At 41.9% G+C, this 27,568-nt stretch overlaps 1 protein-coding gene across 1 annotated transcript; it reads left to right on the forward strand.

Moving 5' to 3' along the window:
• The first annotated feature begins 6,658 nt into the window (after positions 1 to 6,658).
• On the forward strand, positions 6,659 to 18,285 carry LOC118578478 (major urinary protein 5-like). Its single transcript, XM_036179445.1, has 7 exons — positions 6,659 to 6,766; positions 7,109 to 7,245; positions 8,120 to 8,193; positions 8,896 to 9,006; positions 9,361 to 9,462; positions 9,631 to 9,676; positions 18,258 to 18,285. The coding sequence occupies exons 1-6, from the start codon at positions 6,659 to 6,661 to the stop codon at positions 9,666 to 9,668; spliced, it is 570 nt and encodes a 189-aa protein (XP_036035338.1). The 3' UTR covers positions 9,669 to 9,676; positions 18,258 to 18,285.
• The last annotated feature ends 9,283 nt before the right edge of the window (positions 18,286 to 27,568 follow it).

Below are 27,568 nucleotides of genomic sequence, written 5' to 3' on the forward strand. Positions count from 1 at the left end.
AGATGTGCTGTTAATTCATTGGTATGAGATTTCTCCATCTTCTTTATGTGTGCATTCAGAGCCATGAATTTTCCTTTTAGTATTGCTTTCATAATGTCCCATAAGTTTGAGTATGTTGTACTTTCATTTTCATTGAAATCTAGAAAATCTTTAATTTCTTTCTTTATTTCTTCCTTGACCCATTAATGTTTCAGGTGAGCATTATTCAGTTTCCATGAGATTGTAGGTTTTCTATAATTTTTGTTGTTGTTGAAGTCTAACTTTAAGGCATGGTGGTCTGACAAGATACAGGAGTTTATTCCAATGTTTTTGGATTTTGTTGTGATTTGTTTTGTGACCAAGCATGTGGTCAATTTTTGAGAAGGTTCCATGGGGTGCTGAGAAGAAGGTATATCCTTTTGTGTTAGGATGGAATGTTCTGTAGATATCTATTAAGTCCATTTGAGTCATAACATCTGTTAGATCCTTTATTTCTTTGTTGAGTTTCAGTCTGGTAGATCTATCTTTTGGTGAGGGTGGTGTGTTGAAATCTCCCACTACTAATGTGTGGGGTTTGATGTGCGTTTTAAGCTTTAGTAGTGTTTCTTTTATGAATGTGGGTGCCTTTGTATTTGGGGCATAAATGTTCAGGATCGAGACTTCGTCTTGGTGTATTTTTCCTGTGATTAATATGTAATGTCTATCTTGACCTCTTTTGATTGATTTTAGTTTGAAGTCTATTTTATTAGATATAAGGATAGCTACACCAGCTTGTTTCTTAGGTCTGTTTGCTTGGAAAGCCTTTTCCCAGCCCTTTACTCTGAGGAAGTATCTGTCTTTAAAGTTGAGTTGTGTTTCTTGTATGCAGCAGAAGGATGGATCCTGTTTTCTTATCCATTCTGTTAGTCTGTGTCTTTTTATAGGTGAGTTGAGACCATTGATATTGATGGATATTAATGACCAGTGATTGTTAGTTCCTGTTATTTTTGTGGTTGTGTTGTGTTATCCTTCTTTGGTGTTTGTTAGTGTGGGATTATCTGTTGCCTGAGTTTTCATAGGTATGTTTAGCATCTTTAGGTTGGATTTTTCCTTCTAGTGCTTTCTGTAGGGCTGGGTTTGTGGACAAGTATTGTTTAAATTTGGTTTTATCATGGAATATTTTGTTTACTGTCTATTTTTATTGAGAGTTTTGCTGGGTATAATATTCTGGGTTGGCATCCATGGTCTCTTACTATCTGCATAACATTTGTCCGGGACCTTCTAGCTTTTATAGTCTCTATTGAGAAGTCTGATGTTATTCTGATGGGTTTGCCTTTATATGTTACTTGGTCTTTTTCCTTTGCGGCTCTTAATATTTTTCTTTGTTCTATATGTTTAGTGTTTTGATTATTATGTGGTGAGGGGACTTTTTTTTTGGATCCTATTTGGTGTTCTGTAAGCTTCTTGTATCTTCATAGGTATTTCTTTCTTTAGGTTAGGAAAGTTTCCTTCTATGATTTTGTTGAATATGTTTTCTGTGCCTTTGAGTTGGTATTCTTCTTCTTCTATCCCTATTATACTTAGGTTTGGTCTTTTCATGGTGTCCCATATTTCTTGGATGTTTTGTGTTACAACTTTTTTGTCTTTAGTGTTTTCTTTGAGTGATACATCTATTTTCTCTATTGTGTCTTCATTGTCCAAGATTCTCTTTTCCATCTCTTGCATTCGGTTAGTTATGCTTGTTTCTGTAGTTCCTGTTTGTTTAGTCAGGATTTCTATTTCCAGCATTCCCTCAGTTTGTGTCTTCTTTATGGTCTCAATTTCATTTTTCAGATCTTGGATTGTTTCCTTTCTCTGTTTAATTACTTTTTCTTGGCTTTCTTTGATTTCTTCCAATTTTTTGTTTGTTTTTTTCTTCCATTTCTTTAAGGGATTTTTTTTTTGTTCCCTCTCTAAGGGAGTTTTTCACTTCCTCTTTAATGGAATTTTTTATTTCCTCTCTAAGGGAGTTTTTCACTTCCTCTTTGATGGAGTTTTTCATTTCCTCTTTAAGGGAGGTTTTCATTTCCTCTTTAAGGGAGGTTTTCATTTCCTCTTTAAGGGCCTCTATCATCTTCTTAAAGTCATTTTTAGGGTTGATTTCTTCTGTTTCTTCTGCCTTGGTATGTTCAGGTCTTTGTAGGTGTAGAACCACTAGGTTGTGATGTTGTCATATAGGTCTTCATGTTGTTACCTGTGTTTTTGCACAGGCATCTACTCATCTCTTCCTCTGTTCGGTGCAGGCAGTGTCTGTGTCTGAAGGTGCCTCTCTTGTTCTAACAGTTAGTCTTGGTTCACTAGGATTTCTTTCTTAAATTGGCGCTGTTGGTCTGATTCTGGTGATCTGGTTCGGTGGTTGGGTGTTCCCTTCTTTTGTGTGCTCAGGTCACGTTTTGCTATTTTGTGAACACCTCAGCTGTTCTTGTTTCCTCAGAGTGCAGATTGTAGGTTTCTGATTACTCTACCAGATGGGTTTCAGCAGGGTAGGGTAGTCTAAGTAACACCTCCAAGTTGTTGGGTTTTGCAGGATCGGCAGCTGGGCCCTGGGTTGGCCTCAGACAGTGTTCAGATCCATTCTGGTCTCCTCCCACGGAGATGGCTCCTTCTCCAGGTGTTGGTATTAAAGGCATCCTGGTTCCAAGATTTTGTTCAGGAGCTTGTTTTCATCAACTCCTCATCGGGTGGCAGCTCAGCTCCTGGTTTTTATTATAATTGTGTCTAGGCCACCACCCCGCTGCTGGGCCCACCTGCCTCTCAAAATATCAGTTTTTTTTTTTATTATTTTGTTTTGTGTTTTTTAGCTAAGGATCGAACACAGGGCCTTGCGCTTGCTAGGCAAGCACTCTACCACTGAGCTAAATCCCCAAGCAGATGAACTTTTAAAAGCATACCTCTGACCATGCACCTACTGTACTCTTAACACTCTTCACAGATATGAAAACTATCTGTCCATCAAGTTCCTCATGAACTCATATGAGGTGCTATGAGATGTACTGGGCCCACCCAAAATAAACGGATTGAAAGCTTCACCCACATTTTGGTTGTTGTTCTTGGTTTTGAGACAGGATTTCTCTGTGTAGTTTGGATCCAGTCCTGGAGTCACTCTAGACCAGGCAGGCAGTCCTTGACCTCACAGAGATCCGCCTGGCTCTGCCTCCCAAGTGCTGGGATTAAAGGAATGCATGGCGGTTGACACTGCCACGAAACGGCTGTAAGATGAGGTGTTGAGAATGAACCCTAACATAATATTCCCAGTGTCCTTACAAGAAAGGACTAGGGTACAGGCTGGACCAGAGGGAATACTTCCTGAAGACATAAGAAGGCAGAGGCCTACAATGCAACCAATGAGAAAGACCACAGGAAAAACAAACCCAGCTGAACACCTTGGTCTCAGAGTAACGGCTTCCAGAATTGAGAAAGATTAAACTTTTCCCCCACTATCATATTTTTATTAAATTTGGGGGAATTTGCACTAGACACCCCATCAGATCCATTCTCCATTTCTCTCAGGTGCACCCTCCCACCCTCATGCCCTACCCCCAAACCCTCCAATTGTGTGGCCCATGTACTCCCTGGAGCATGGTCAAAGTGACAGTGGCCAGCCCCTAAAGAAAAGTGAGTCCTTCCCACCTCAGCCACACCACAAGCCATCGGCTGGGAAGAGCTACACCTCAGCATCTTGATTACAGTTTGAAGGGCTCTCGTCAATATTTCCTGTCTGAACTGTTGGCTCTTTTTGTTGAGGGTTGTTGTCACAGAAGCCTTCAATGTCTCTCCTTCTCAGTTAGGAGTCTGCAGTCACAGGACAGCAAAAGAAGCTTCCTGTCATGGTAGCCAGCAGAGGCACAGACTACAGGGGGCAACATGGCCTCCAGGGGCAGCACAGACCAGGAAAATCAACCTGGTCCCCCGCGACAGACAGACCACACACATCAACAAAGCCTGCTGTGGCATTATGGATCATGGACACCAACATGGTCTCCGGCGGCAGCAGCGGGGACCACAGAAGTCTTCTGGGGCGATTCATCCAGAAAACAAACCATTCTTCATCCCAGATAACTTGTTGCTCCAAGGCAGCGCGTCCAGGAACAGGACCTATGTGAGCTCCAAGCTGCTGTAAGTCACCCTGCTCTTGGCACCGGCCACCTCACCCACACCATGCTTGTAGCTTGGTTGTGAGGAGTGTGGTTAGCTCACAGTCACAGCTGTTACCTGCCTCAGACTCCTCTCACCTAGAGGTGCTGGTCTCTCTGGGGTCCAAACCCCCACCAATGACTTAACAAAACTGTGACATGGTGTTTCTGCTTCAAACGAGACCGAATCTGAGCCAGTGTTAGCACTTTGTACTGTCACTCTGGCTTCTAGGGGACTAAGGAATATTTCTGCCTGGGACATGATTCAAATGAGCTGTGTTCCTTGCTACACTTCTTGGTACTGAACACACCTTGGCATCATATGAATCACTTGAGTGTTTCCACGGGCTCTCTCAATGAGCTACTTGTTCATTTAGTTGAGAGTGAGACTGAGGTCAAGGTCATTAATCCTATTTCCTATTAGTAAGTTAGTTTCAGAAATGCTAGCTAATTACAAACTGGCTGTTGCTGGTTATATGGCTGGTGTGGTGCCCTCAACCTGCAATCCCAGGTTTTAGGAGGGTGGAGCAGGAAGATTGACACAAATCTGAGGCGTTTCAGGGCTACACAGTAAGTTCAAGGCTAGCCTGTATGTGAGGTGCTGGGAAGATGGACCAGTGAGTGGGTAAGCACTTGCTGTGCAGGGTTCCAGCAAGGTCAGATCAGGCCCGCAGGACTCAATTAGAAGATGGTCATGGCAGAATGCACTTTTAATCCTATCAGTGAGTGGAGAACGGAGACTGGAGGATTGCTGGGATTGCTGGCTAGCCAGCCTCTCTAAAATCAGCAACCTCCAGATTCAGGCAGAGATACTCTCTCAAGAAAACAAGGAAAGGATAGAGGGAGATGCCTGCTGTCCTCTTCTGACTTCTGCATATACTAGCATAGGCACAGGTGTGTGAACACCCATCCATGTGCACACACACCATAAACAACAAAAAAGAAAGAGGAGAAAGAGAAACCTCTAACCGCATGTCAACCGTTCACCCATTCATCCATCAAATACTTGTAGACCAGGAGAGACACCTCATTTACTCCATCTTGACCTACACCCACAGTTCTGTATTGGAAAGAATTCCATGTGCAGTTATCCAGTCCTGCCTGCCAGGCAGACACGTTGAAGGTCTCCAGCACTGTTTTCTTCTCCTCCTCCTCCTCTGTTTAACCATCCTCTCTTCCTGTTAAAAACACCCTGACCTGTGTAGTGGAGTTTACGACAGAGGCCTCCTGGGTCAGTCTTGGGTTTAAACCTAAGTTCCCCTAATGACTGGTTGGATGATGTTCTACAGTTACTTAATCTTTCTGAGGCTTAATTCACACTGTGGTCAAGTGAATAAAATAGTACATACCATATAGAGCTGGTGCAAGGTTATAATAAAATAAAACTTAAGAACCTGCCTCTTTCTTGAGTCCTGTATGTCCCCACATCAAACACTGCTTTATGTTTCTGGTTCCAGGGTAAGTGAAGTTTGTACTGATACAATGTAAGTTCCCATTGTAACTATGTGCCTTTGTAAACAGACTCTTGCATAATTCCTACTTGGAACTCTATCAGCAAATATGACTTTGAAAAATATTGTTTTTTTTATTGTTGAGATTATGTCCAGTTTGTTAACATCCAAAGGTGTCTTAGGTAAAAAAGGCTGATGCAACTTGACTATTAACTTAGCAGTTTACATTCTGGTATCTTTGCCCTCTGGAGAAAGGTTGAGAGGACTTTGGGGATGGAGTCTGTCAGCTTAACCTTGGGAGGACTTTTCTTGATAATCTTTAAAATTTTTAAATATTTATTATTTTATATGTCTGTGATTGCATAAGTTTAAATGCACCACATGTGTGCAGGAGGCCACAGGGGCAAAAAGAGGGTGTGTGATCCCCTGTAACAGAAGTTATAGTCAGTTGTGAGCTGTGATTTGGGTGCTGGGAACTGAACCTGGGTTCTCCTCAAGAAACAGTTTCAAGCAACTGACTCCATCTTCAGACCTCGATGGCACCAGGCATGCAGTAGCACACAGACACACATGCAAAACAAACATTCATGAACATAAAATAAAAATAAATATTTCCAGAAAATGATTAATGCATCTATTCCACACTCCACTCAAGTCTCAGAGCAAAAAATTCTCTGCACACTTGACCTCCCAGTTCAGATCCACCCCCTCCCCAAACCCAGAACTGGCTTCCTGATTCCAGGCCAGATCCAAGCGTACATCTGGCAGGTCCCATTGGCAGCTCTCTAGAGCATCCACTCTTTCTCTTCTTTGTTTTGAGAAATGTAAGGTTACTAAATCAATCTATAAGAGATCAGACTGCCAAGTCTGATAAGGGCACAAACAGTCTTTGGTCTCACATCACTAATTGAGAAAACACTCTACAGAGCGTGAGGGAAGGTGGAGAAGATCCAAATAAACAGAAACAAAAACAAAAATCTACTGAACTCAGAAAGTATATAAGGCATTGGAGAGTGGAGGGCAGTCCCATCAGGAAAGACTCAGTCCTGACGAAGAGACAATCTGTTCCCTACCAAAATGAAGCTGCTGTTGCTGCTGAAGCTGCTGGCTTTGGAGCTGACTCTAGTCTGTGTCCACGCAGAAGGAGAAACTAGTGCCACGAGAAAGAACGTTAATCTAAAAAAGGTAGACTTGTGGGAATAGTAACTTCTGACTCAGGGGGTTCTTCAGGGAACTCTGAGGTCAAGTGGGTCCTTTGAGGGGAGGGTGCAGCTCCTCACTCTATTAGACTAATGACTGGCTTCAGACCCTGAAGTGAGAGCAGTTGTATGCTATCCATGTCTAACAATGCCTGGGGTCCTTCATGCCCACAGAGAGACAGAGACGGGATGTTCAGTATTATGGCGACTGACTGAGATCTAATCCTGTGGATGCTCAGGCCCTAGCCTGTAGTCCAGAGTTCAAGTAGAAACATGTCCATGAGCTGTCCCTGCCCTTCTGCCTTAACGACCTGTTTATCTATTACAGATTGAGGGGAAATGGTATTCCGTTGGCTTGGCTTCTGACAAAAGGGAAATGATAGAAGAACATGGCAGCATGAGGGTTTTTGTGGAGGACATCCATGTCTTCGAGAACTCTTCCTTAGCTTTTAAATTCCATACTAAGTAAGTGTGGTTTCTTGGCTGAGAAGGAGGAAATGGATGCCTAGCATGCTCTCTCTCTCTCTCTCTCTCTCTCTCTCTCTCTCTCTCTCACACACACACACACACACACACACACACACACACACACACACACACACACACGGTAACATATGCCCCTCATCGCATGTACATACACACACACACACACCCAAACACACCCAAACACACACACACACACACACACACACACACACACACACACACACACACACACTGAGCCTGTATCCAAAACTAGAATCCCCCATCTGACACTAAACTAAAATTTCATAACCAGGGCTTTTTCAAAACTCAGACACAAAAGTTGGTGACAGGAATAAATTCCCTGGGAGTGGGATAAGTAAAGGTCGGAGACATTTCTGAAACCATAATTAAGGAGACAGTATAGCACAGCTTAAGAATATATGATCACATGTTAAGTTTTTCTTACTAGTTGTTATTGTGAAATATCCACCTTCAACACGAATTTTCCTGCAGTAAAGGTGGGTAGTAATAACTCTCCCCTGTGGATTTGGAGGCACATCGGGAAACATTTGCAAAGCACTAAATGATGCGTGGTGGACATCTGGCTGGTAATCTGCACAAGGGGCAGTGACACTGGGAAACAATCACAGCTGGAACAGTGATGAGAAGTGATTGTCATTATTTCTTAAATGATAGTTAAATGTGATTACTACAGTATCAGATATAAGTGAAATAACATAAATAAAAGGCTTTGGCTAATTTTACAAAATATTCAAGAGTTAAATGGAATCAGAACCTGGAGATAAGTGTGGACCAGAAACTGAAAAGTCAGCGCTATCAATATCCTTATGTACCAGCTTACCTTCTTTTACAGAAAAAATGGAGAGTGCACTGCGCTGAATTTCGTTTGTGATGAAACAGACAAGGATGGCGAATATTTTGTTGAATGTAAGTATAGAAAGAGTTGGCCTGGAGGGATAGCTCAGCCATTAAAGGCTAGGCTCACAACCCAAAATATAAGAAAGAGTCTACCTATCTATCCATAAGGAGTTTAACAAACCCTAAAATCTTCTCAAGGGCTCACACATTGCTGGGGATTGAACTCAGGACCTTGTACAAACTAGTCAACTTCTCTACTACTGAACCACACCCCCAACCCTCCTCAGAATCTTAGGTGCTTCCTGGTCATTGTTTACTTAGCTAATGCATTTGGAGCCATCTAAGCTAGCATCTTGCAACAGGCAGGTGGAACCAGATGGCTTGTCATCTCCTGCCATCTGTCTGATTCTGCCCCAGTGACTGTCACCCGGTGGGCATTGCATGGGATGCAGCAGCAGGTATTTGACACAGCGAGCTTATGAAAGACAGAGACATGTCACTGGAAGCTGCTGAGGGAGGGAGATAGGCCTCAGAGGGGATTGCAGAGGGTGAGCTGCTGCTGTGGCTACCTGTTCACTAGAGGTTGATCTATCCTCCTAGAAGTTACTTCATGAAGCCCATAGAGTGACAGGTGGAAAGCATCAGACATGTTCAGCCATCTCTTCCAGAACATGCATTTTAATGTTTTCATGTGTGGGGGAGAACAGGTAAAAGGATCCCACTGTTTCCTGAGGACCAAAGAATGTCTGAGCTTTTTCATTTCCTCCACAGATCATGGACAAAATAAATTTAACATGCTTGATACAGACTATGATGGTTATATTATATTTCATCTCAGAAATTTTAAACGTATGGAAACATTCCAGCTGATGGAGCTCTATGGTAGAGTATTTTCACACAGACACTGACCTTGGCCTGGGAAAAGGAATAAAAGAAACCATAGCTCTGACATGGTCTTTCCAGCGTGGCCCTGAACGGCCTCTTTCTTACCTCCTCAAGGCAGACCTCACCTCTGTCATCCCTCAGGCTCAGTGGTGGGAGGACTCTGAAGTCTGTCAGTACTCTAGGAAAGATAGTCTATGAATGTCAAATTCAGGACAGGTCATATCCATGCCTGTCAATCACATTGTCAATCATTTTCCCACCCTTCTGGAGGAGCCCTGTCCCATCATTCAGCTCAGTGAATGTGGTCAATACACAAGATGCAGTCATTGCTGTCACCATTATTTTTCACAGGCCGGGAACAAGACTTGAGTTCCAACATCAAGGAAAAGTTTACAGAGCTATGCAAGAAGCATGGCATTGTTGAGGAAAACATATTGGACCTAACTGAGGCTGGTAAGTCAGAACTCATCTATTTTTCTCCCCTAGAATGTTATATTCTTGAATGGGAAAACCCAAGGGATTGGCAACCAGATTCATGTAGCAGCTGGAGAAACATCTGGATTCTCTTGGGGAAATAAAGTGGACCTGGTACCTGAACGTGTTCTTGTTCCCACCCTGCAGATCGCTGTCTCCAGGCCCGAGGTGGAGGAAAGGCCTGAGCTTCTGGGTAGGTAATCTCCAGTGACAGTGAAGAGGGGGTGGGCATGGACAAGACCCTTGCAAAAGCATTAGTATTGTGCCCCAAAATTACAATAAAAATGATTTGACAAGGAACCTTTTAGAAGAGCTTGAAATTTGTCTCCTAATTATCTGGGTTTGTGATTTAGTCCTTCTATGAGCTTTTAAGTAAGTGACCCAAGCAATTAAGCAAGGAAACAAGGACATGTACTTTACACAGTTGCTGTACGGTTGTGAGTATGTGTGTGAAGGGCTCAGCAATGCGTTCAATGTCACTAAGAATGTGAATACAGATGCTCATCAGTGTCTGTGGTCTACCTCCCTCCCATTCCTGCAATAATGTCTTCCTTTGAATCTGTACAGCCTTGGCTTCCTATCTGGGAATGGATCTTCCTGATCTGCACTTCTCCAGTCTGAAGAGCACACTGGGTTCCCTCACCTGTCCTCTTTCCCACTTATTCCAAGACTTCTCTCAGATAATTTGTGAAAGTCCTTAAAAGTAGCGAAGGCTTTTATCATTATTCCTCAGTTTACTGAAAATTCTTCACAGCTTTGTAGCAAATGTTTCTCTGTTCCACTAGCCAGCTCCCAAATAATGATAGTGAGACTTATTACTAATTATGAAATCTTGGCCGATAGCTTAGGCTTGTTCCTAACTAGCTCTTAAAACTTAATTTAACTCATTTATATAAATCTACATTCACATAGCGTTACCTCTTTTCCATCTTGCACCTCCTGTTTCATTTCCATGTCCCCTGGCTGGAGCTTCTGTTCTTCTACCTAGGACTCTCTCTCTCTGCCTGGTAGTCTCTCCTAAATCTGCTTGTATTGACCATTCATCTCTTTATTAAACCAATCACAGTGACATATCTTCACATACTATGAAAATATCCCACAACAGAGCTTCTTATCCCAGAGACAGTAGTAACAAACCTCAGATCTTTTATTACTTCCTTTTATTTTTCATAAGTCATCAATGAGGGAAAAGTCATTTATTCTATGCCTTTCACTCCTGTAGTCTTGTAAGTACTATCAGTTAGAAGGCATGGGAAGGTCTGTTTCTTCACCCTTTGCTCTATATGACAGAAATGTCCTGAAGTCAACCGAAGCAGTGCTTAAGGAGTTTCTGTATTCTTTCTTCTTGGCTTACTCAGTGTCAAGTGGGAACTCCTCACCTGGACTCCAGCATCATCCCTCCCTGTCCACACACCATCCTGTGACAAGTTCTGTGATCTGATTCTCATCACTGACATCCAGGAAAGCTTAGTTCCTGCATCACCAGATTACCTGGGAGGACTCATGGAGAATCAAAGGCTTTCTTTTAAATTTCTCTTCTCCACACCCACAACTCTCCATGAATGTCCTCCTCTCCCTGTTCAATAAATGATTACACTTGCAGCCTCATATATGTCTCTGTGTCCTAAAAAATGTGGGATTGGCAGTGAGTGAATGTGGGGACCTCCTGGATCCTGTACCCAAGATTCTTCTTCATGTTGCAGAATCTAACCTGACTTTCAGGATTTTCACCTCCTCTTCAATAAACTTAAACCTCAGTGAATGCTGCCTGCTCTTCGGGTCTCCTGTTTCAGTGACCTTATAAATTCCATAGGAACACAGACTTGCTGCACACTTCCTCCATCCATAGTGTTAAAAATTCCATAGGAACACAGACATGCTGCACACTTCCTCTATCCACAGAGTGGCTTTTTCAACAGAGCATGGAGAGACAATCCTTCTGAGGCTTGCCTGCTCAACATGGTTCAGGACATAACCCATGCAAAAAGGAATGGTTTGATCATCAGGGGCACAAAAGCTAAAGAGATATAAGGCCCTATAACTCCCCATATTGTGCTCTGACCCCAAGATCAAGAGATTAAATTTGGTTCAAGTTCATGGCTCCTGAATCAAGTTCTTGGTATGCTTTGATAAAATATGGTAAAACACTATTGAGAAAGGCAAACAATTACACTGGAACCCCACTCACTCCTCTCACACCACCCCCTGATGGACTTTTCCTATGTTTCTAGGCTGGCCTAAAATTCCTGAGTCCAAGTCATTCTCCAGCCACAGGCTCCTAAGTGGCTGCAACTACATCATTTACTGCCATGCCCAGCTTTTCATTTTTAATCTTGATATATAAGAGACAAAAATATCTGTTCACAACCTAATCCATCCTTGAGAATACTTAGAAAATAAATAACAGTTCTAATCCAGGACTCTCTTGATGATAGGAAATGGTTTGAACATGCCACCATAAGACAAGGTACAACAACCCACAGAAAGGCCTTTGGCTGCTCCCAGGTCAAGATGGCAGCCTGAGTTCACCCCAAAGCTGCCCCTTCAACACCAAACACTTTGTGGAAATGCGTCATGAAATAGTAATCACAGTCAATGTCAAGGCAGAAATTGCAAACCTCAGACACAGAGCAATCCCTTCTAAGGGAAGAAGACAGGGAAGTGAGGAGGATTGGCAGGGTAGTCTATTCTCCATGGTCTGGGCCGACTGCAGATAACCAAGCAGACAGGATTGAGGGCAACTGTCTCAAAGGCCCAAGGGATGTCAGATGAGGATGTGCCCCTCAGAGGAACAGAGGCTGAGGCAGAGTGATTTTGAGGACAGCTCCCCACTCTTACCTGGTTATACAACAAGAAGACAATTGCCTCTGACTGCAGACATGGGCACCGCCCGAGTGAGAGGTCAAAGCAGCCATTGACATCTTGGGGCTGGCCTGGCTCTTAGATGTCAACAAGCTGGCCCGGTGCTCATGGCTGGCCCACAGTGTCTTATGGGACATAAATAACCTCATAAAACAGCAACATTGGGCAAGACCATCCTGAGATCGCAAAGACAAGATCATTTGCCATCTATAAACATGTCTGTTCTCTGGCTACAATGAGTGACAACTACTTCTCTACCAATTCCAGAGTTAGCTGGACGTTTGTCTCCACTTGCTATAAATGGGATTCATTAGGCTCTCTAATCACTGAGTTGTCACTGTTCCCCCATTGTACCTAACCTAGATCTTCCTTAGACATCCCCAAATCCTATAGCAGGTTCCTTGTTTTATTCCTATTTGTCATGAGTGTGTTTGTGTGTGTGTGCATGCATGTATATATGTCCATGTGTGTGTAAATCCAGAGGTTGGTGTCAAGTGTCTCCTGTATCCCTTCCCCATTTGTCTCTCAGATAGAATCTTTCTCTGAACAAACATTATGAGTGTGACTAGACTGGCCCACAAACCCTCAAGACCTCATGCCTCTACTTCCCCAGTGCTGGGATTACAGGTGCGCACGACTTTACTTGGCTTCTTCTATGGTTGCTGGGAACCCAAACTTAGGTCCTCAGACTTTCAGGGAAAGCACCTTACAGACTGAGGCAGCTCCCCCCGCCCGGGTTCTTTCTGAGATGCCCCTGACTCCACCTAAAACATCCTTCCCAATTTCAGTACGGACTAGTAAACCAGACCTTATTTTACTTACAAGTATGCTCTTAGTGGTCTTTAGCCAGGTGATACTAAAATGTTGAGACAAAACATAGGTTATTCCATGACTTGGAAACCCCAGCCAAAATCATGAAAGCAATGCTTGGTTTGGTGCTGTGCACTTAACAGGGGACAAGACCAAGAAGTCTCCAAACTCTAGTCCAAGCCATCAGAATAAGATGTCATTGCTCCAAGTCTCTTGGGAGAATAGATGTAATGGAGAAGGAAAGGCCCCAGTTTCAAACCTTTCAGTATTTACATAGGCCACTAAAAAGGGCCCAGAGTGGGAAAGATGGCTCAGTTGGTAAAGAGCTTGCTTTGCAAGTATGAGGACCTGAGTTTGATCCCCAGAACCCACATAAAGGAGCTGAGCTTGGTGGAGCACATTGGCACATGCTTGTAATCCCAGCATTGGGGAGGTGGAGACACAGATCCGGCAAGCCCAGACTCTAACTCAGCCAGCTGGGCTCCAGGCAAACAACAGAAGTTCCCTCCAAATACAGTGGACAGCCTATAGCAGAACACACTCAAGGTTGACCTCTGGCCTCCACACACATGTGCACACATGCAAACCTGCACCAGTGCAGCCACACATATGTGAACACCCACCATCGTGTACACACACACACACACACAAACACACACACACACACACACACACACACATGCCCAATCATAATCCAATATGGCTCAGTGAAGATGTAGTTAATTTCTCTCTCCATGTATTCATTTAGGAACCTGTATTATATCTGTGTTGTATCTCCATGTTATCCCCACGGGACATGTCCTCAAACATATGGTACAAGATAGAGGAGACAGCGGCTGACATCTGTCTGCTGTTCAGCTGCTCTGGCTCTGAAACCAGGAGGTTCTGCCTCACGTGTTATCCTCCAGGGCCAGTTCCCACTTCCTGTTTGCTCAGATTCAGAGCGGTTATCTTGAGGATTAAAGAGTCATGCGTTTAGTCAAAGGCCAGGCATGAAATTCTTTTGGCAGCACATAATCTTCGAAAATGTAGAGGGAGTTTGTTGTGTTTGCCTTTCAACCTTTCCATGTTTAGATAGCCTATCCAGACAGAGATTTAAGAATGGAAATTCTTGGAATTTTCTAGATTGGCTTCTAGGACCTGCCTACCACCTTCCTGTCCCTTAGTATGATGGTGGCCATTTGGAAGTCATCTAAAACAACAGACTTGAGGGAAATTAACTCATTCCCCAGCAGTACTCAAGCTCTCAGTAGCTGGCTTACCTGCCATTAAGACTCTCAGTTCACAGACATCGTCCGCACTGCTTCAATTCAGGATGCAGGAGCATGGAGTGAGGCTGCAGTCAAGAGAGGCCTGAATTAGTGATGTCACTTCCTGGGAGCTGAAGCAGGAAAAGAAGCTGTACTGTGGTGCTATCTACAAGGCTGATTAACTGATTAAAACTTCAGTGATTGTAGAGAGTTGGAATGTTGTAGGTTCAGAGCTAAATTTTCTTGGTTTTCGATAGTCCCCTAAATCCTTCATTTCCTGCCTCTATGTGTGACCCCAATATACTTGTGACTTTTAGGTAAATTAGGCTAATGATATTTCCAGCATCTGAGGCCCATAACAGAGATTTCTCCAAACTGATGTGACCCCCACCTATGTAATGGGTCACCAATGCATTTTCTTGTGTGTGGGGGGTGGTTCAAGACAGGGTTTTTCCATGTAGTTTTGTTGCCTGTCATGGATCTTGCTCTATAGGCCAGGCTGGCCTCAAACTCACAGAGATCTGCCTGGCTCTGCCTCTCGAGTGCTGGGATTAAAGGCATGCACCACCGCTGCCCCGGGTCTCACCGATGCATTTTTAATCTTGAATTATGCTTTTCTTTCCTATGTTACTATGAAGACACATAAAACTGTTGCCATGTTGGAATATGTTATTTGGTGTAGCCTAAATCCTGGGCCATGGTCACTCATATTTAGCACTAGAATACTCTCTCCCCCCCCCCATTTATTTAATTATTTATAGTTGGGGGAGGGGCACATCCCATGGGAGGTGTAAAGGTCGGAGGACACCCTTTGGGATTTCATCCTCTCCTTCCACTGTGTTGGATCCAGGCATTGGATTCAGGTTACCAGTTGTTGTGAAATAATCTTTTTATACACTGTGAAGATGTGTCTCTACCTAAGGCACCTTCTGATTGGTTTAATAAAGAGCTGAATGGCCAATAGCTAGGCAGGAGAGAATAGGTAGGGCTTGTGGGAAAGAGGAACTTGGGAAGAATCTGAGGCTTGTAGGATTAAGCCAGTGAGTCTTAGAGGGAGTTGGATGTACAGTATGCAAGCCACATGGCAGAACATATATTAATATAAACAGGTTAATTTAAGTTATAAGAGCTAGTTGGGAACAAGCCCAAGCTAAGGCCAAGCTTTCATAATTAATAAGTCTCCATGTTGCTATTTGGAAACTGGCAGTACAAAAAAAGTCTGACTGCAATCAATCTCGGCAGTCAGCTCCTTTGCCTGCTGGGATATTTGGCCAGCTTCAGAATAATGTTGTGGAATATTACTTTAACTAGGCAAAGATATGTTACTTCTGTTTGTGTTGTGAAATATTGCCTAAAATATGTAAAGATATGTTACATTTGTTTACACTGCATATGTTAAAGATATGTTACATTTGTTTATGCTGCATTTGTTTAGTTATGTAAAGATGTGTTGTGTTTCTTTCACCTTGCCTGGCTAAGGCACCTGATTGGCCTATGGCTAATATCTGAATGACCAATGGCTAGTGGAGGGAAAGGCAGAGCTAGGGGCAGAGAGGATAAGAGGAGAGAAAAGAGAAGAGAATGAGGGAGAAAGAGAAGGAGGAGCCTGGGGCCAGCCAGACATGGAGTGGGACACACAGAAGGGAAGAAAGGTAGAAAGCTATGAGGCAAAACATAGATGGAGAGAACCAGGTTAAGCTAAGTTACAAGAGCCAGTGGGACAAGCATAAGCCAAGGCCAAGAACTTGTAACTAATATTGTCTCTATGTCATGATTTGAGAGCTGGCTGGGGCTCAAAGAAAGCCTGCTACAGAATAAACTCTTTTATTCTGTTGGAGGTAAGAGCTGTGTTTTTACACCAACATTCACTTCCCACATGGCAGGCTCCAGCCCATATGCTTGCTTTGGTAGGTTTTGCTGAAAACAGCAATCACCAGCATAACACCTAAATGATTTTTACCTGTGCTTCTCCAGCTCCACAGTCTTTATCGGTGCACGGTTTGTCTTCTAAGATACAATCAACAACCATTCGACCAAAGGTTTGCCACCGGGTACTTAAAGGCACCAGCTTTCCAGGCTGTGGTATCTGAATTCTTAACCTTGATACTGACCTTCTGGCCAGCTTAAGTTCTAGGAATTGTGGTATGTCTCCACCACATCACACGTCCTCTAATCTTTGGCTAACAGAACTCACAACAAACTAGATGCCACATTCACAAAGAAAGCTCTAGGTCAGCAGAGGCCTCTGAAACATGCAACATGTTGCCAGGCAGTGGTGGCACATGCCTTTAATCCCAGCACTCAGGAGAGAGATAGAGGCAGGCAGGTCTCTTGTGAGTTCAAGACCAACCTGGTATACAGAGTGAGTTCCAGGACAGGCTCCAAAGCTATACAGAGAAACTCTGTCTTGAAAAAACCAAAAAGAAAAAAAAAAAAAAAGAACACAAAAGCCTTGAGATGTTTATTAGCTGATTTAAGATAGCAAGAACACAACTTTCAACCTAAGTTGGGGTAAACTCCCTTCATATTCCCCCAGCCTTCCCTGATAATCTAAAGTATACTTGATCCTTGGATTTGTCTTTCCTATGACTCTGAGACATCTGGACTTTGTAAACTCTTTGCTTTTTCCTCGGCACATAATAATTCCCCTCGTGGCTTCAAATAGTAATTTCTTTCCTTGGGAACTACACTCTTCCTATGACCATGATGCTTCAAGGAAGCAGACTGTTGCATCTTATTTTAGTTAAGGAGACAGGATTCAGATCTGACTGCAATATCAATGACATCAACATATCCATTCAATGACAGATTTCACCATCAGTCACCAAAATGTGTCTCTTCTTTAACGAATGGAAAGGGAATATACTGGGTCTTTGTTAGCCTCCTCTCTCTAAGAAAACAGCACATTGAGTGGTCTGTGTAGAATGATCACACCTGTAATACTTGCATACCATGCAGGAAATGCAGAACGTTCTTTATGAATACTGTGGGTATAACACAATGGGATACAGGCTGCCTGGGGATCTAGTTAGACTAGAACTCTGATGCAAGAGGTCGGGGTAGGGTTTGAAGCTCTGCTTTCTGAACAAAGGATTGAGCAATTAAATGATTAAAATGATTGGACAGACACCTACTAGCTCTCCACAGAATGAACTCTTTGGAAGCAAATGAAGGAAATGAGTGAGGCTGGGGAATGCAATCCATACCAGGTAGTTTTACTACTGGTGGTTTTTAGGAGGAGATAATGGGTAAAAGGACTAGGAAGACAGGACAAAGTGTCCAGAGACATTGCTTGTGGGTGTCCAGATAAACTGCTTGTCAAATATGTAGATGGCCAACTAATTCCAGCATTATATAACCAAATATTATAGTGTTAATGTCTGATAGAAATCAATTATAAAAGAGTATGCTGGGGGAGTGGGCTTAAGAACTGACTCACTCAGTAAAGTGTTTGCTGCACCGGGATCCCCAGGACCCAGAGGAAGCCGGCCAGGCCTCTAATGTCAGCACTGGGGAGGGAGAGGAAGGAGGATCACTAGCGCTTGTTAAAGCAAGAGTCAACCAGCAAACCCCAGGTTGAGAGAGAAACCTTACCTACCTACACTGACAAGAGCAAAGACCTAATCCTGTGGGATTCTCAGAAAGTCTATGCCTCCATAATAAAGAAATGTTATTCCTACATTCAATAATTTTCTTATCCCACCTAGTAAATATTAAAATCAAGATTGAATAAAAATCAGCTTGTTTGTAAGTAATGAAATTCTCAGAGCAAGGTTCAAGAACACAGCTAGACATATAAATAAGTCAACCACCAGTTTGACATTAAATTAAAAAATATTAATCTGCCCACAGAGAAACAGGCAAATGCAGTTACGTTGAGAGCAAACATTCCAGTGGACACTGATACTTTGTCAGCATGGAGACATTATATTATCCACCAACTTCTTATGGAAACTACCATGTGCCCGCTGATGATTCTGGAGTCTACCAGGCAGAAAGGAAACAATCCCAATGAAAACAGGAGTCTGTACAAAGCCAGGAAATGTGCCAACCACAGGTGAGTGTCTTACTTTTACCTATGATCTTAAAAGACATCGACTGTTTAAACAACATGATAATGACATGTTGTGCTGTTCTCATATGTGGAGGGAAAACATGTGATAAAAAGAGAATGAAGGATGACAGTGAAGACTAGGACCACACTGTTTAAAGTTGTTATTCTAAGGATGGTTGCTATAATAGCCCCTAAAGATGGGCTTCAAAAAGTTATGAATGCACTCCAACCCTCAAGTAACCGTTCTGATGACAAAATAAAGATGTCTACTAATAAGTCAACAAGGAAGATGACTTCATAAATTAAAATAAAATTTTCATCTAGGGTGGTGCATGCTTGTAGCTCCAGAACATGGGAAACGGCAGTAGAAGGATCAAAAATTAAAGGCCAGGCTGGACTACATCATGAGTTTAAGACAAGCCTAAACTATGCAATGAGTTCTAGGCAAACCGAGGCTGTCTAGTGAGACCACCCATCTCTCTTAAAAATAAAAGAGACTGGGAGGAGGGAGAAAGGGAGCAGAGAGGGAAAGAGGAAAGGGAGGCAGATGGAAAACAAGCAAGATAATATATGAATGGTTTCTAGCTGCTGCCCAGGAGAATTACCAGAACATCAACCACGTGCCCACGAGCCCTCCATCCCAGCCAGACCCCTAAGCTGCACTGAATGGATCTTCAGAATGCCTTTGGCTGTTGCCAGCTAGAATTTGACATAAGGGAATATGAGCAAATATGATTTGTCAAAGTCAATTTCCTCCAGAAAGCCTGCCCATTCCACACATCCACCAAAGTTTCCTGAGGGTTCTTGTGTTTCCACACATCTTCCAACCTGGGTAGAACCTGCTTCTGGTTTTCTTGTATAGATTGGAATCTCAATGATGGTGTCATTAGCATGTTTCTGAATACCAGTGAGTTCAGGGTCAATTCCTCCACTGTGAATTTTGATCATTAGTAAATCATTTTGTATTTTCTTTTTTTAGTCAGGCTTTCTCTGTGTACCACTGGCTGGCTTGGAACTACTCTATAGACCAGACCAACCTTGAACTCACAAAGATCTGCCTGCCTCTGCCTCCCCAGTGAGGGAATTAAAGGGTATGCCACCATGGCCAGCCTCATATCTATTTTCTTATGAAAATTTCTTTTTCTGGTGAGCAGGCATATAGGAGTCCCTAGATAGTGTAGTCTGTAGACTTCACATATGATAAGCAGCCTCTCTTCCTCTGCCACTGTTACCTTTACCCACAGTGTTCATGAGTGACACCTAATGACATTCCATGTGATCAGATCCACCAGTTTAGGAGCCAGGGTTTGTTTCCAGCTTCAGTGTTTTTGCTGTGGAAACTTTTTGCTGCTTCTTATACATAAGTGTTCTGTATTTTCTCTTATTAACTTCATAGTTTTATCTAGTACATTTACATGTCTATTATCTGGCTTCATGTTCCTATAAGGTCTGAGATAATTAACATATAAAGAAACAAGATTGTGGTGGCACATACCTTTATTGAAAGCACTCAGGAGGCTGAGGCAGGTGGATCTCTGTGAGTTCAAGGCCAATCTAGTCTACATTGCGAGTTATGGGCTATCTGAGAGAGAGATTGAGTTATTTGGGCTCAAAATTTATTTGGGCTCAAAATTCTGAAGGCTCCAATCTAGCATCAGATGGCTCATTGCATTCAGTCTCTCACAAGGGCAGAACATCCTAATAGAGGCACATAGCAGAGGGAACTACCCTCCTAGTGAGTGGCCAGGAAGATGCCTGGCTCCCACCATGCCCTTCAGTGACACCTCTCCCCCACCATGACTTAAGGTTGCCCATGAGCCCCATACCTCCTAAGGTGACACACACACCTCATAGTGCCACCCTAGGGACAAAGTCTTCAGCATGTCGGCTTTTGAGGGCCATCATCCAGACCACAGCCAAACCTTCGGTCCAGCGAGTCCAGCTTTGTGTGTCAGGTGAATGAGGCATTTGGCTTCCCAGCACCATTTTGCATTGCTCACTGAGTCTTACTGCTACCTCAATCATACAGTCAATCAAGTCTCCAGAGGATGGTGGCAGAGCACTCAGTGGGCCCAAGGACTGACTGGTATGTTCATGTGCCAATATAACAGTCCTGGGAGAGTCCAGGGATTGATTATTTAGATGTATATACATATCCATATTTTGCATTGTGACCCGGGAGGTCTAGACTCTCTACTACCTGCCCTGTAGAGACAAGCACACTGATCTCCTTTCCGCTGTTACCCCTAACAGCTCTACACTGTGGCTGTTTGTTCTACATCCTTTTCCCTGGGGTAAACAAAGCTGCCAGACTAGAGCCCTGAATGTGCCTGGAATAAAACAGGCATTGGGCATGTGATTTTAGGTGTAGTTGTTTTGTTTTGTTTTGTTTTTCAAATAGTCTTGCTAACCAGGCAGTGGAGGCACACACCTTTATCCTAGCACTCGGGAGGCAGAGCCAGGCAGATCTCTGTGTGTTCGAGGCCAGCCTGGTCTACAGAGCAAGATCTAGGACAGCCTCCAAAGCTACACAGAGAAACCCTGTCTCAAAAACCTAATTAATTAATTAATTAATTAATTAATTAAATTAGTCTTGCTTCTGTTCCCTTAACACCATGAATCACCTTAGTTCAAGTAGATGAAGATCAGATCAATGTCAAATAGATCTCTAGAGTAAATATCAAGCCACGGCACTCTGAAGTTATTCTAGGGAATTCAAGGACAGTGGTAAAACCTTTAATCCCTGTTCCTGGCTTAGAAGATTTGTACCTTTGATGTTGTTCTAGCAAAACAGAATTCAGTTCACACTGTCCCTGGACACAAGCCCTCTATGGTACTAACTATTGTTTTTTGAAAATTAGCATTTCAAAAAGATTTTACCTGGGCTTCCAGAAGTTTTTGGTAGAACTGGTTTCTGTTGAGAGAATAATTGACAATTCTTGGCTAACCACTTGCTGAAGAGAGAATTGGTATGTCAGGCTGATCCAGAGAGCCTGGCCCTGTTCCTCAGGCCACTGGGCATCAGAGGTCAAGGCCTATTATCACCCAGCTGCCAGGATCCCCACATCCCCACAGGATCTCAGAGGTCTTCTCTTATCCATGGGATTGTGCCATAATCTGTCCATGGAATGTGGGAAGCCATAAGGAGTAATAAATTCTATGTTTTCTCTGTGCACATGCCAACAGCAGAGTTTAATTTAGAATCTGGGTATGTTAAAAGATTAACAATAGCTAATATTGTGATTATGGTAGTACACTATAGAAAAAGTGATTCGGAACTTACAAATAATTACAAACTAGAATTCCTATTTAATATTTCCAGACTGCAGCTAACCAAGGTAGCTGAGTTTAAGGAAATCAAAACAACCTCTGTGGGGAACAGGGGAATCAGCACAGGGGCCAGAGAAATGGCTGCATGGTCAAGAGTGTTTGTTCTTACAGAGGACCTGGGTTTGGTTCTCAGAACCGTTATATGTTGGCTCACAACACCTGCAACTCCATTTCTAGAGCATCTGCTGCTGTCTTTTAGAATCCAGAGGTACCTGCACATACAAGATGCTCATAAACTTATGCTGGCATGCACAAGCACTCTCTCTCTCTCTCTCTCTCTCTCTCTCTCTCTCTCTCTCTCTCACACACACACACACACACACACACACACACACACACACACAAACACACACACACAAACACACACACCAAGAGACAGAGAGAGAGAAAATAAAAATTTTGAAAGCAATCACCACAGGTATCTAGTTAAACTTGTTGAACTATTTTAAAGAGCTTTTTCAGGCCTTTTGTGGATATACATGGCCAGACGTTGGGCAACATATGTAGACAAACTATCTTGTCAGGACTGCTAGCTCACAAATAATGACACAGAGACATTATTAATTATGAAAGCTTAGGTTATAGCTTAGGCTTGTCCGATTGGTCTTATAACTTAAATTAACCTATATCTTTTAATCTACATTTTTAAATGTGGCTCAGTTACCTTTATCTGTACTGCCTATCCTGCTTCATCTCTGTCTGGCTAATGACTCTGCCTTTCTTCTTCCCAGAGTTCTCTTTCTGTCCAGAAGTCCCTGCTACAGCTCCTGCCTAGCCACTGGCCTTTTGGTTTTTTATTAAACCAATCATAGTGACATATATTCACAAAACATAAAGAAATATTCCACAACAGTGACAAGCCTATCAGCTGAACTGCCCCTCCCCTAAATTCTAGTCCCAGAGATCCATTCCAGCATTCAATCCCTCCCACCTCATCATCCTCCCTCAGGTCAACCCTTCCAACCAACTCTGGCAGACTTCTTTTGTGGCATATTTATACACTGTGTGAAAATGTGTTGCTGTGATTGGTTTAAGAAAGAGCTGAATGGCCAATATCTAGGCAGGAGAGGATAGGCGGGATTTCTCTGGAAAGAGGGGAAGAGGAGGAGGAATCTGTGCATGCAGATGGTGCCAGTAGACTACAAGAGCAGGATGTGCAGTGTGAAGATGAGGTAACATTCCATGTAGTAGATCACAGATTAAAAATATGGATTAATTATGTTACAAGATCTAGTTGGGGAAAGCATAAGCTAAGGCCAAGCTTTCATAATTAATAATAAGACCCCATGTCCTGATTTGCAGGGGGCAGTACCAATGAAAAAGTACAACTACAAACGGCACCCAATATCCAGCCACATATATCTATCTACATGAGGCCTAAAAAAGCTTTCTGGTGACCATGGACTGTGGGTTGGTTCAGGGCTAGATGCATATGAAGGCACAGCTCTTTTAAGAGGCCCTGCTGCTGAGCACTTAGATGAGGTTTATGAGCAATGGGCAGTGAGCTACTCAGTGGTGGGAGGCTATGTAGAAATGCCCACCACAGCATGGATCCCCAAACATCCCACAGCTGGGGCAGATAGACCAGTTCCAGGCTGGGCCTGCAGTCATGAGTCTAGGCTCTCATGGAACCAAGGGGAGTGGGCTAGCCACCAGAGCCATGTGGTGGAGAGATCTGCTTAGCAGTTTAAGGTTGTCTCATGTAATCAGAGAACACTGCAGACACACAGAAAGTCAGGTCCAGACTGAGAAAACCACTGAAGAGATACAGTATGCTTAAAAAGGTGCACACATGCTGAAAAAAGAAAAGAAAATAGGTGTAGACAGTCATAGAAAAATAAATAAATAGTTTAAAAATGATAAAATACTTAAAGAGAGCAAAGTAATATAAAAGGAAAAAGCCACATAAAGATGGGAAATAAACAGGGTATCTGGATCCTGTATCGTGCTTTGTTGATTTTGAATTTTTAAAATGCTAATGAACAAAAGCAATAGCTGCTGAAAAACATTGAATTATTGAAACTCCTAAATTAAACCAACCTATGTATTTTAAGAATGTCTTAACTTCAAAATGGAAGTCAAAAAATACGTTGCATTGAAAGAGAGACTGTGCCTATGTTTTCAAAGGAAATAAATGGCTATTGATTTCTTCGAAACGAATAAAGATCAGATTTTACCAGGGAAGACCTTCTGAAAATCTTGGCTACAGCCATGAAAAAAGAAATCAAGAAAGACTACAGAACAGGTGACATATATGCTAATCCCTCTACATGGGAAGAGCTCTGAAACTGGATGAGACATGATATGTAGGAAGTTTCTGTCCCACCAGCAGCTCCCAAATAAACACACTAAAGCTTATATTAATTACAAATGCTCAGCCAATAGCTCAGGCTTATTACTGACTAGCTCTTACATATTGAATTAACACATATTTCTTCTTTATGCTCTGTCACTTGGTGGGACCTTTGTTAACATGGTACTGTTCATCTCCTGCTCCCTCCACGTCTGGATAGTGACTCCTCTGACTCTGTGCTTCCTCATCCCGTCTTTCTCAGTTTGGTTTTCCTGCCTAACTCTATCTTGTTCAGCTATTGGCTAGTCAGCTTGTTTATTAAACCAGTCATAGTGACATATATTCACACAGTGTATAGAATGATTATTCTACAACATTTATTCCTTTTTGTCTAATTAAAAAGGAAGGTTTTAATGTTAACATAGTAAAATTATGTACAGCAAAAAGAGTTATCAAGTACAAATTATAGTTACAATATCCAGCATGTTTGTATTTGGCAAAATTAGAGAAAATGCTCTATTATGTATCTTATCTTTGTGAGTCCAAAGTTTTATACCTAACTTGCTTTCTATCATAACTAAAAAAAACTATAAGATTAACTACTTAATCTTTAATGCCATCAAAGACCCCAGATGGATGAAATGTTATCTGATGACAGGGACCTCAGGCTGCCTGGACAGTTACCCAAAGTCCCTCTGTAACACTGGGATATCCATTTCTGGCCTACAGGCCTAGCATATCTGACAGACTTTCCTGGGAAGCAGGAAATTTTGAAGGACTGTTCTACCTTATCTTGGCAAAGTTTGACAGTCACCTTTCTTGTGTCCTGCTGGTTCAGTTTAGACAGTATATTGTCAGCAACTGAGGTAAGGGCAATTTCTTTGCCCACATGGCTAGCTTTTGCCATAAAGAAAACAAACTCCATATGGAGTTTTTTTCAATGCCCATTTGCTGTGGAATAATCCTTCTGTATACTGTGACTATGTATTACTCTCATTGGTTAATAAAGATTGGCCTATAGCAAGGCAGGACAAAGTTAGGCAGGACAATCAAACTGAGGATACTGGGATGAAGAAGGCAGAGTCAGAGAGTCACTGGCAGATGCAGAGAGAACAAGTTAAAAAATGCTATACTGAGAAAAGGTACCAGGCTTGGTACCTAAACATAGATAAGAAATATGGGTTAATTTAAGTGTAAGAGTTAGCTAGTAACAAGTCTGAGTTATGGGCCAAGCATTTATAATTCATATTCAGCCTCTGGGTTGGTTCTTTGGGGCCAGGCAGTCAGGACAGGAAATGTCCATTTATACCCATCATCTTTTCTGAAGTAGATTGATGTTGCCAGGAACAGATGTGTCTCACTGTCATGAAATGCTTTAGGTTATTAAACATATTAAATGTCATACTCTGTAGGTCTTTGAAGTGTTTGGAAACCATCCACATATCTAAATGTATCTGTGTATGACCTTGAAAACATACCTAACACGACTATAAGTTTGACCATTATAGATGACTATTAATCTGTATTTCTTAATTATACATTACAATTTAAAATTAGCTGTGTAAACACAAAACCTTTAAAAAAGTAGAAACACACATACAGTATATCAAAAATTTAAATTTGTATCAATAAACCAAAAATCATATCAATGTAAAAATTTAAGATTAATAGTTGTTTGTTGGGTTAAGGTAGATTCAATTATCTACCTTTTTTTCTATTATTTCTATACCTCCCCTGTTTTTTAGAATGAGATCCCTGAACCTAATCTCTTTCGTTCAGCTTTTTTCCTGACCATTACCAATAACAACTTATAACCAACCCCCCTTAAATGATAATAATATCCATAGCCCATTTTTTTTAGAAATGTGGGTGTAGTTCTCTAGACTACTTTCTGTTGATTGGGGGAACTGATAATCTTTGGGGGACCCTGAGAAAATTCAGGATTATGGTCAAGCCCTAACTGGAGTATTCTGTGAGGCTGGATCATCTCAGCCAGCAGCCTTGAAGCTGTTCTGGATACAGAATTCTGAGGAGACTGTAACAGAGGCTTTTGAGATGTTGGATCACCTGGGCCATCTGTTTTCATTGGTGTCTGATCCCCTCATTCTGAAAATACATAAACTTTTAAAGGTAACATACATATCTGCATTAATACAAGTGTAGACTGTGTATTTTATACAAGTCAGCTAAAGATGATTTCTTTTTTGTTTTATATTTGGGCAGGTAAAATATACATCACATGACTTTTAGTTCTTTTCATTTTTTTTTTTTTAGGTCTGCAGTCAGAATTTCAGGGGGTCTTCCTCAATCAAATCTGATTTCTTTAACTTTGAATAAATCCACAGCCTTTTATTTTCTATACAAATAAAAACTGAACTTCTTTTTACAAAGTAACATATCTTTTGACTTTCATTTTGAAGTCAAGTCATTTTCAAAATATACATATTGGTTTAATCCAGCAGCATTTATAATCAAATTTCTCTTAGCAGCTATTGATCCTTCCTCAGCAGCCAAAAATTCAAAAACAAAACAATAACCTATAGTTTCCTGGCTCTCTGTGTATTTTCCATCTTTATCCATATGGCATGGATAAAGATTTATATTGCAGTTTGATTATGCAGTCAAACAGATGTATAAAGTTGACAGATGCCTTTTACCAGCTCAAACAGAGAAAACAGAGAATCATCTTTAGGTGACTTTTGCACACTGCACATTCCATACTTGCATTAATGCAGAAATATATGTTACCTTTAAACATTTGTGTGTTTTTAGAAAAAAAGGACCACACCCCAATGAAAACAAGTAGACCAGATGATCCAGCCTCTCAGAATGTCTCTGTTGTAATTTCCTCAAAATTCTGCATCCAGAAGAACTTCAAAGCTGCTAGCTGAGATGGTCTAGCCTTACCAACTATCCAGGCAAGACTTCATATAAGCTCTACATTTTCCCATCACACAAAGACTAAAAAAATAATACAACTAGCTTTCCCAGGACTTGACCATACCCCAATTTTCTTAGGGTCCCCTATAGATGCCATCACCCCCAGACAACAGGAAGAAAATTTAAGAACATGACTCCCACATTTCCAAGTGGGAGTGGGTGGGTGGTTTTTGGTCATTCCATGGATTATAGATGTTTATCATCACTTAGGGGGTTTGGTTGCAAGTTGTTACTGGTCATGGTAAGGGAGTCAACTAAGCAAAGGGGTTTAGATTTAGGGATCTTGTTCTGAAAAGAAAAAGAAGGATATAGAAATGCTAGGATAAAAGGATAGATTATTGAATCTACTTTAAACTAAAAAGCAGCTATTAATCTAAAATATTTTACATTATTATGGATTTTTGTATATTGATACAAATATAAAGTTATTCTCATTATTCTGTTATGTATGTTTCTAATCTTGTTTAAGGTATTGTACCAATGCAGCTCATTTAACAATGTAATGTAAAGTTCCAGTCCTTTAAAGTTATTATTACAAACTATTTA

Source organism: Onychomys torridus, chromosome 2 (genome assembly GCF_903995425.1).
Source record: "Onychomys torridus chromosome 2, mOncTor1.1, whole genome shotgun sequence".
Lineage (NCBI taxonomy): Eukaryota > Metazoa > Chordata > Mammalia > Rodentia > Cricetidae > Onychomys > Onychomys torridus.

Bases quoted from the DNA above. Each gene is read 5' to 3' on its own strand.
- LOC118578478 (XM_036179445.1), top strand. From the start codon at position 6,659: ATGAAGCTGCTGTTGCTGCTGAAGCTGCTGGCTTTGGAGCTGACTCTA. The intron at 7,246-8,119 runs GTAAGTGTGGTT...CTTCTTTTACAG, and splicing joins GCTTTTAAATTCCATACTAA to AAAAAATGGAGAGTGCACTG. The intron at 8,194-8,895 runs GTAAGTATAGAA...TTTCCTCCACAG, and splicing joins TGGCGAATATTTTGTTGAAT to ATCATGGACAAAATAAATTT.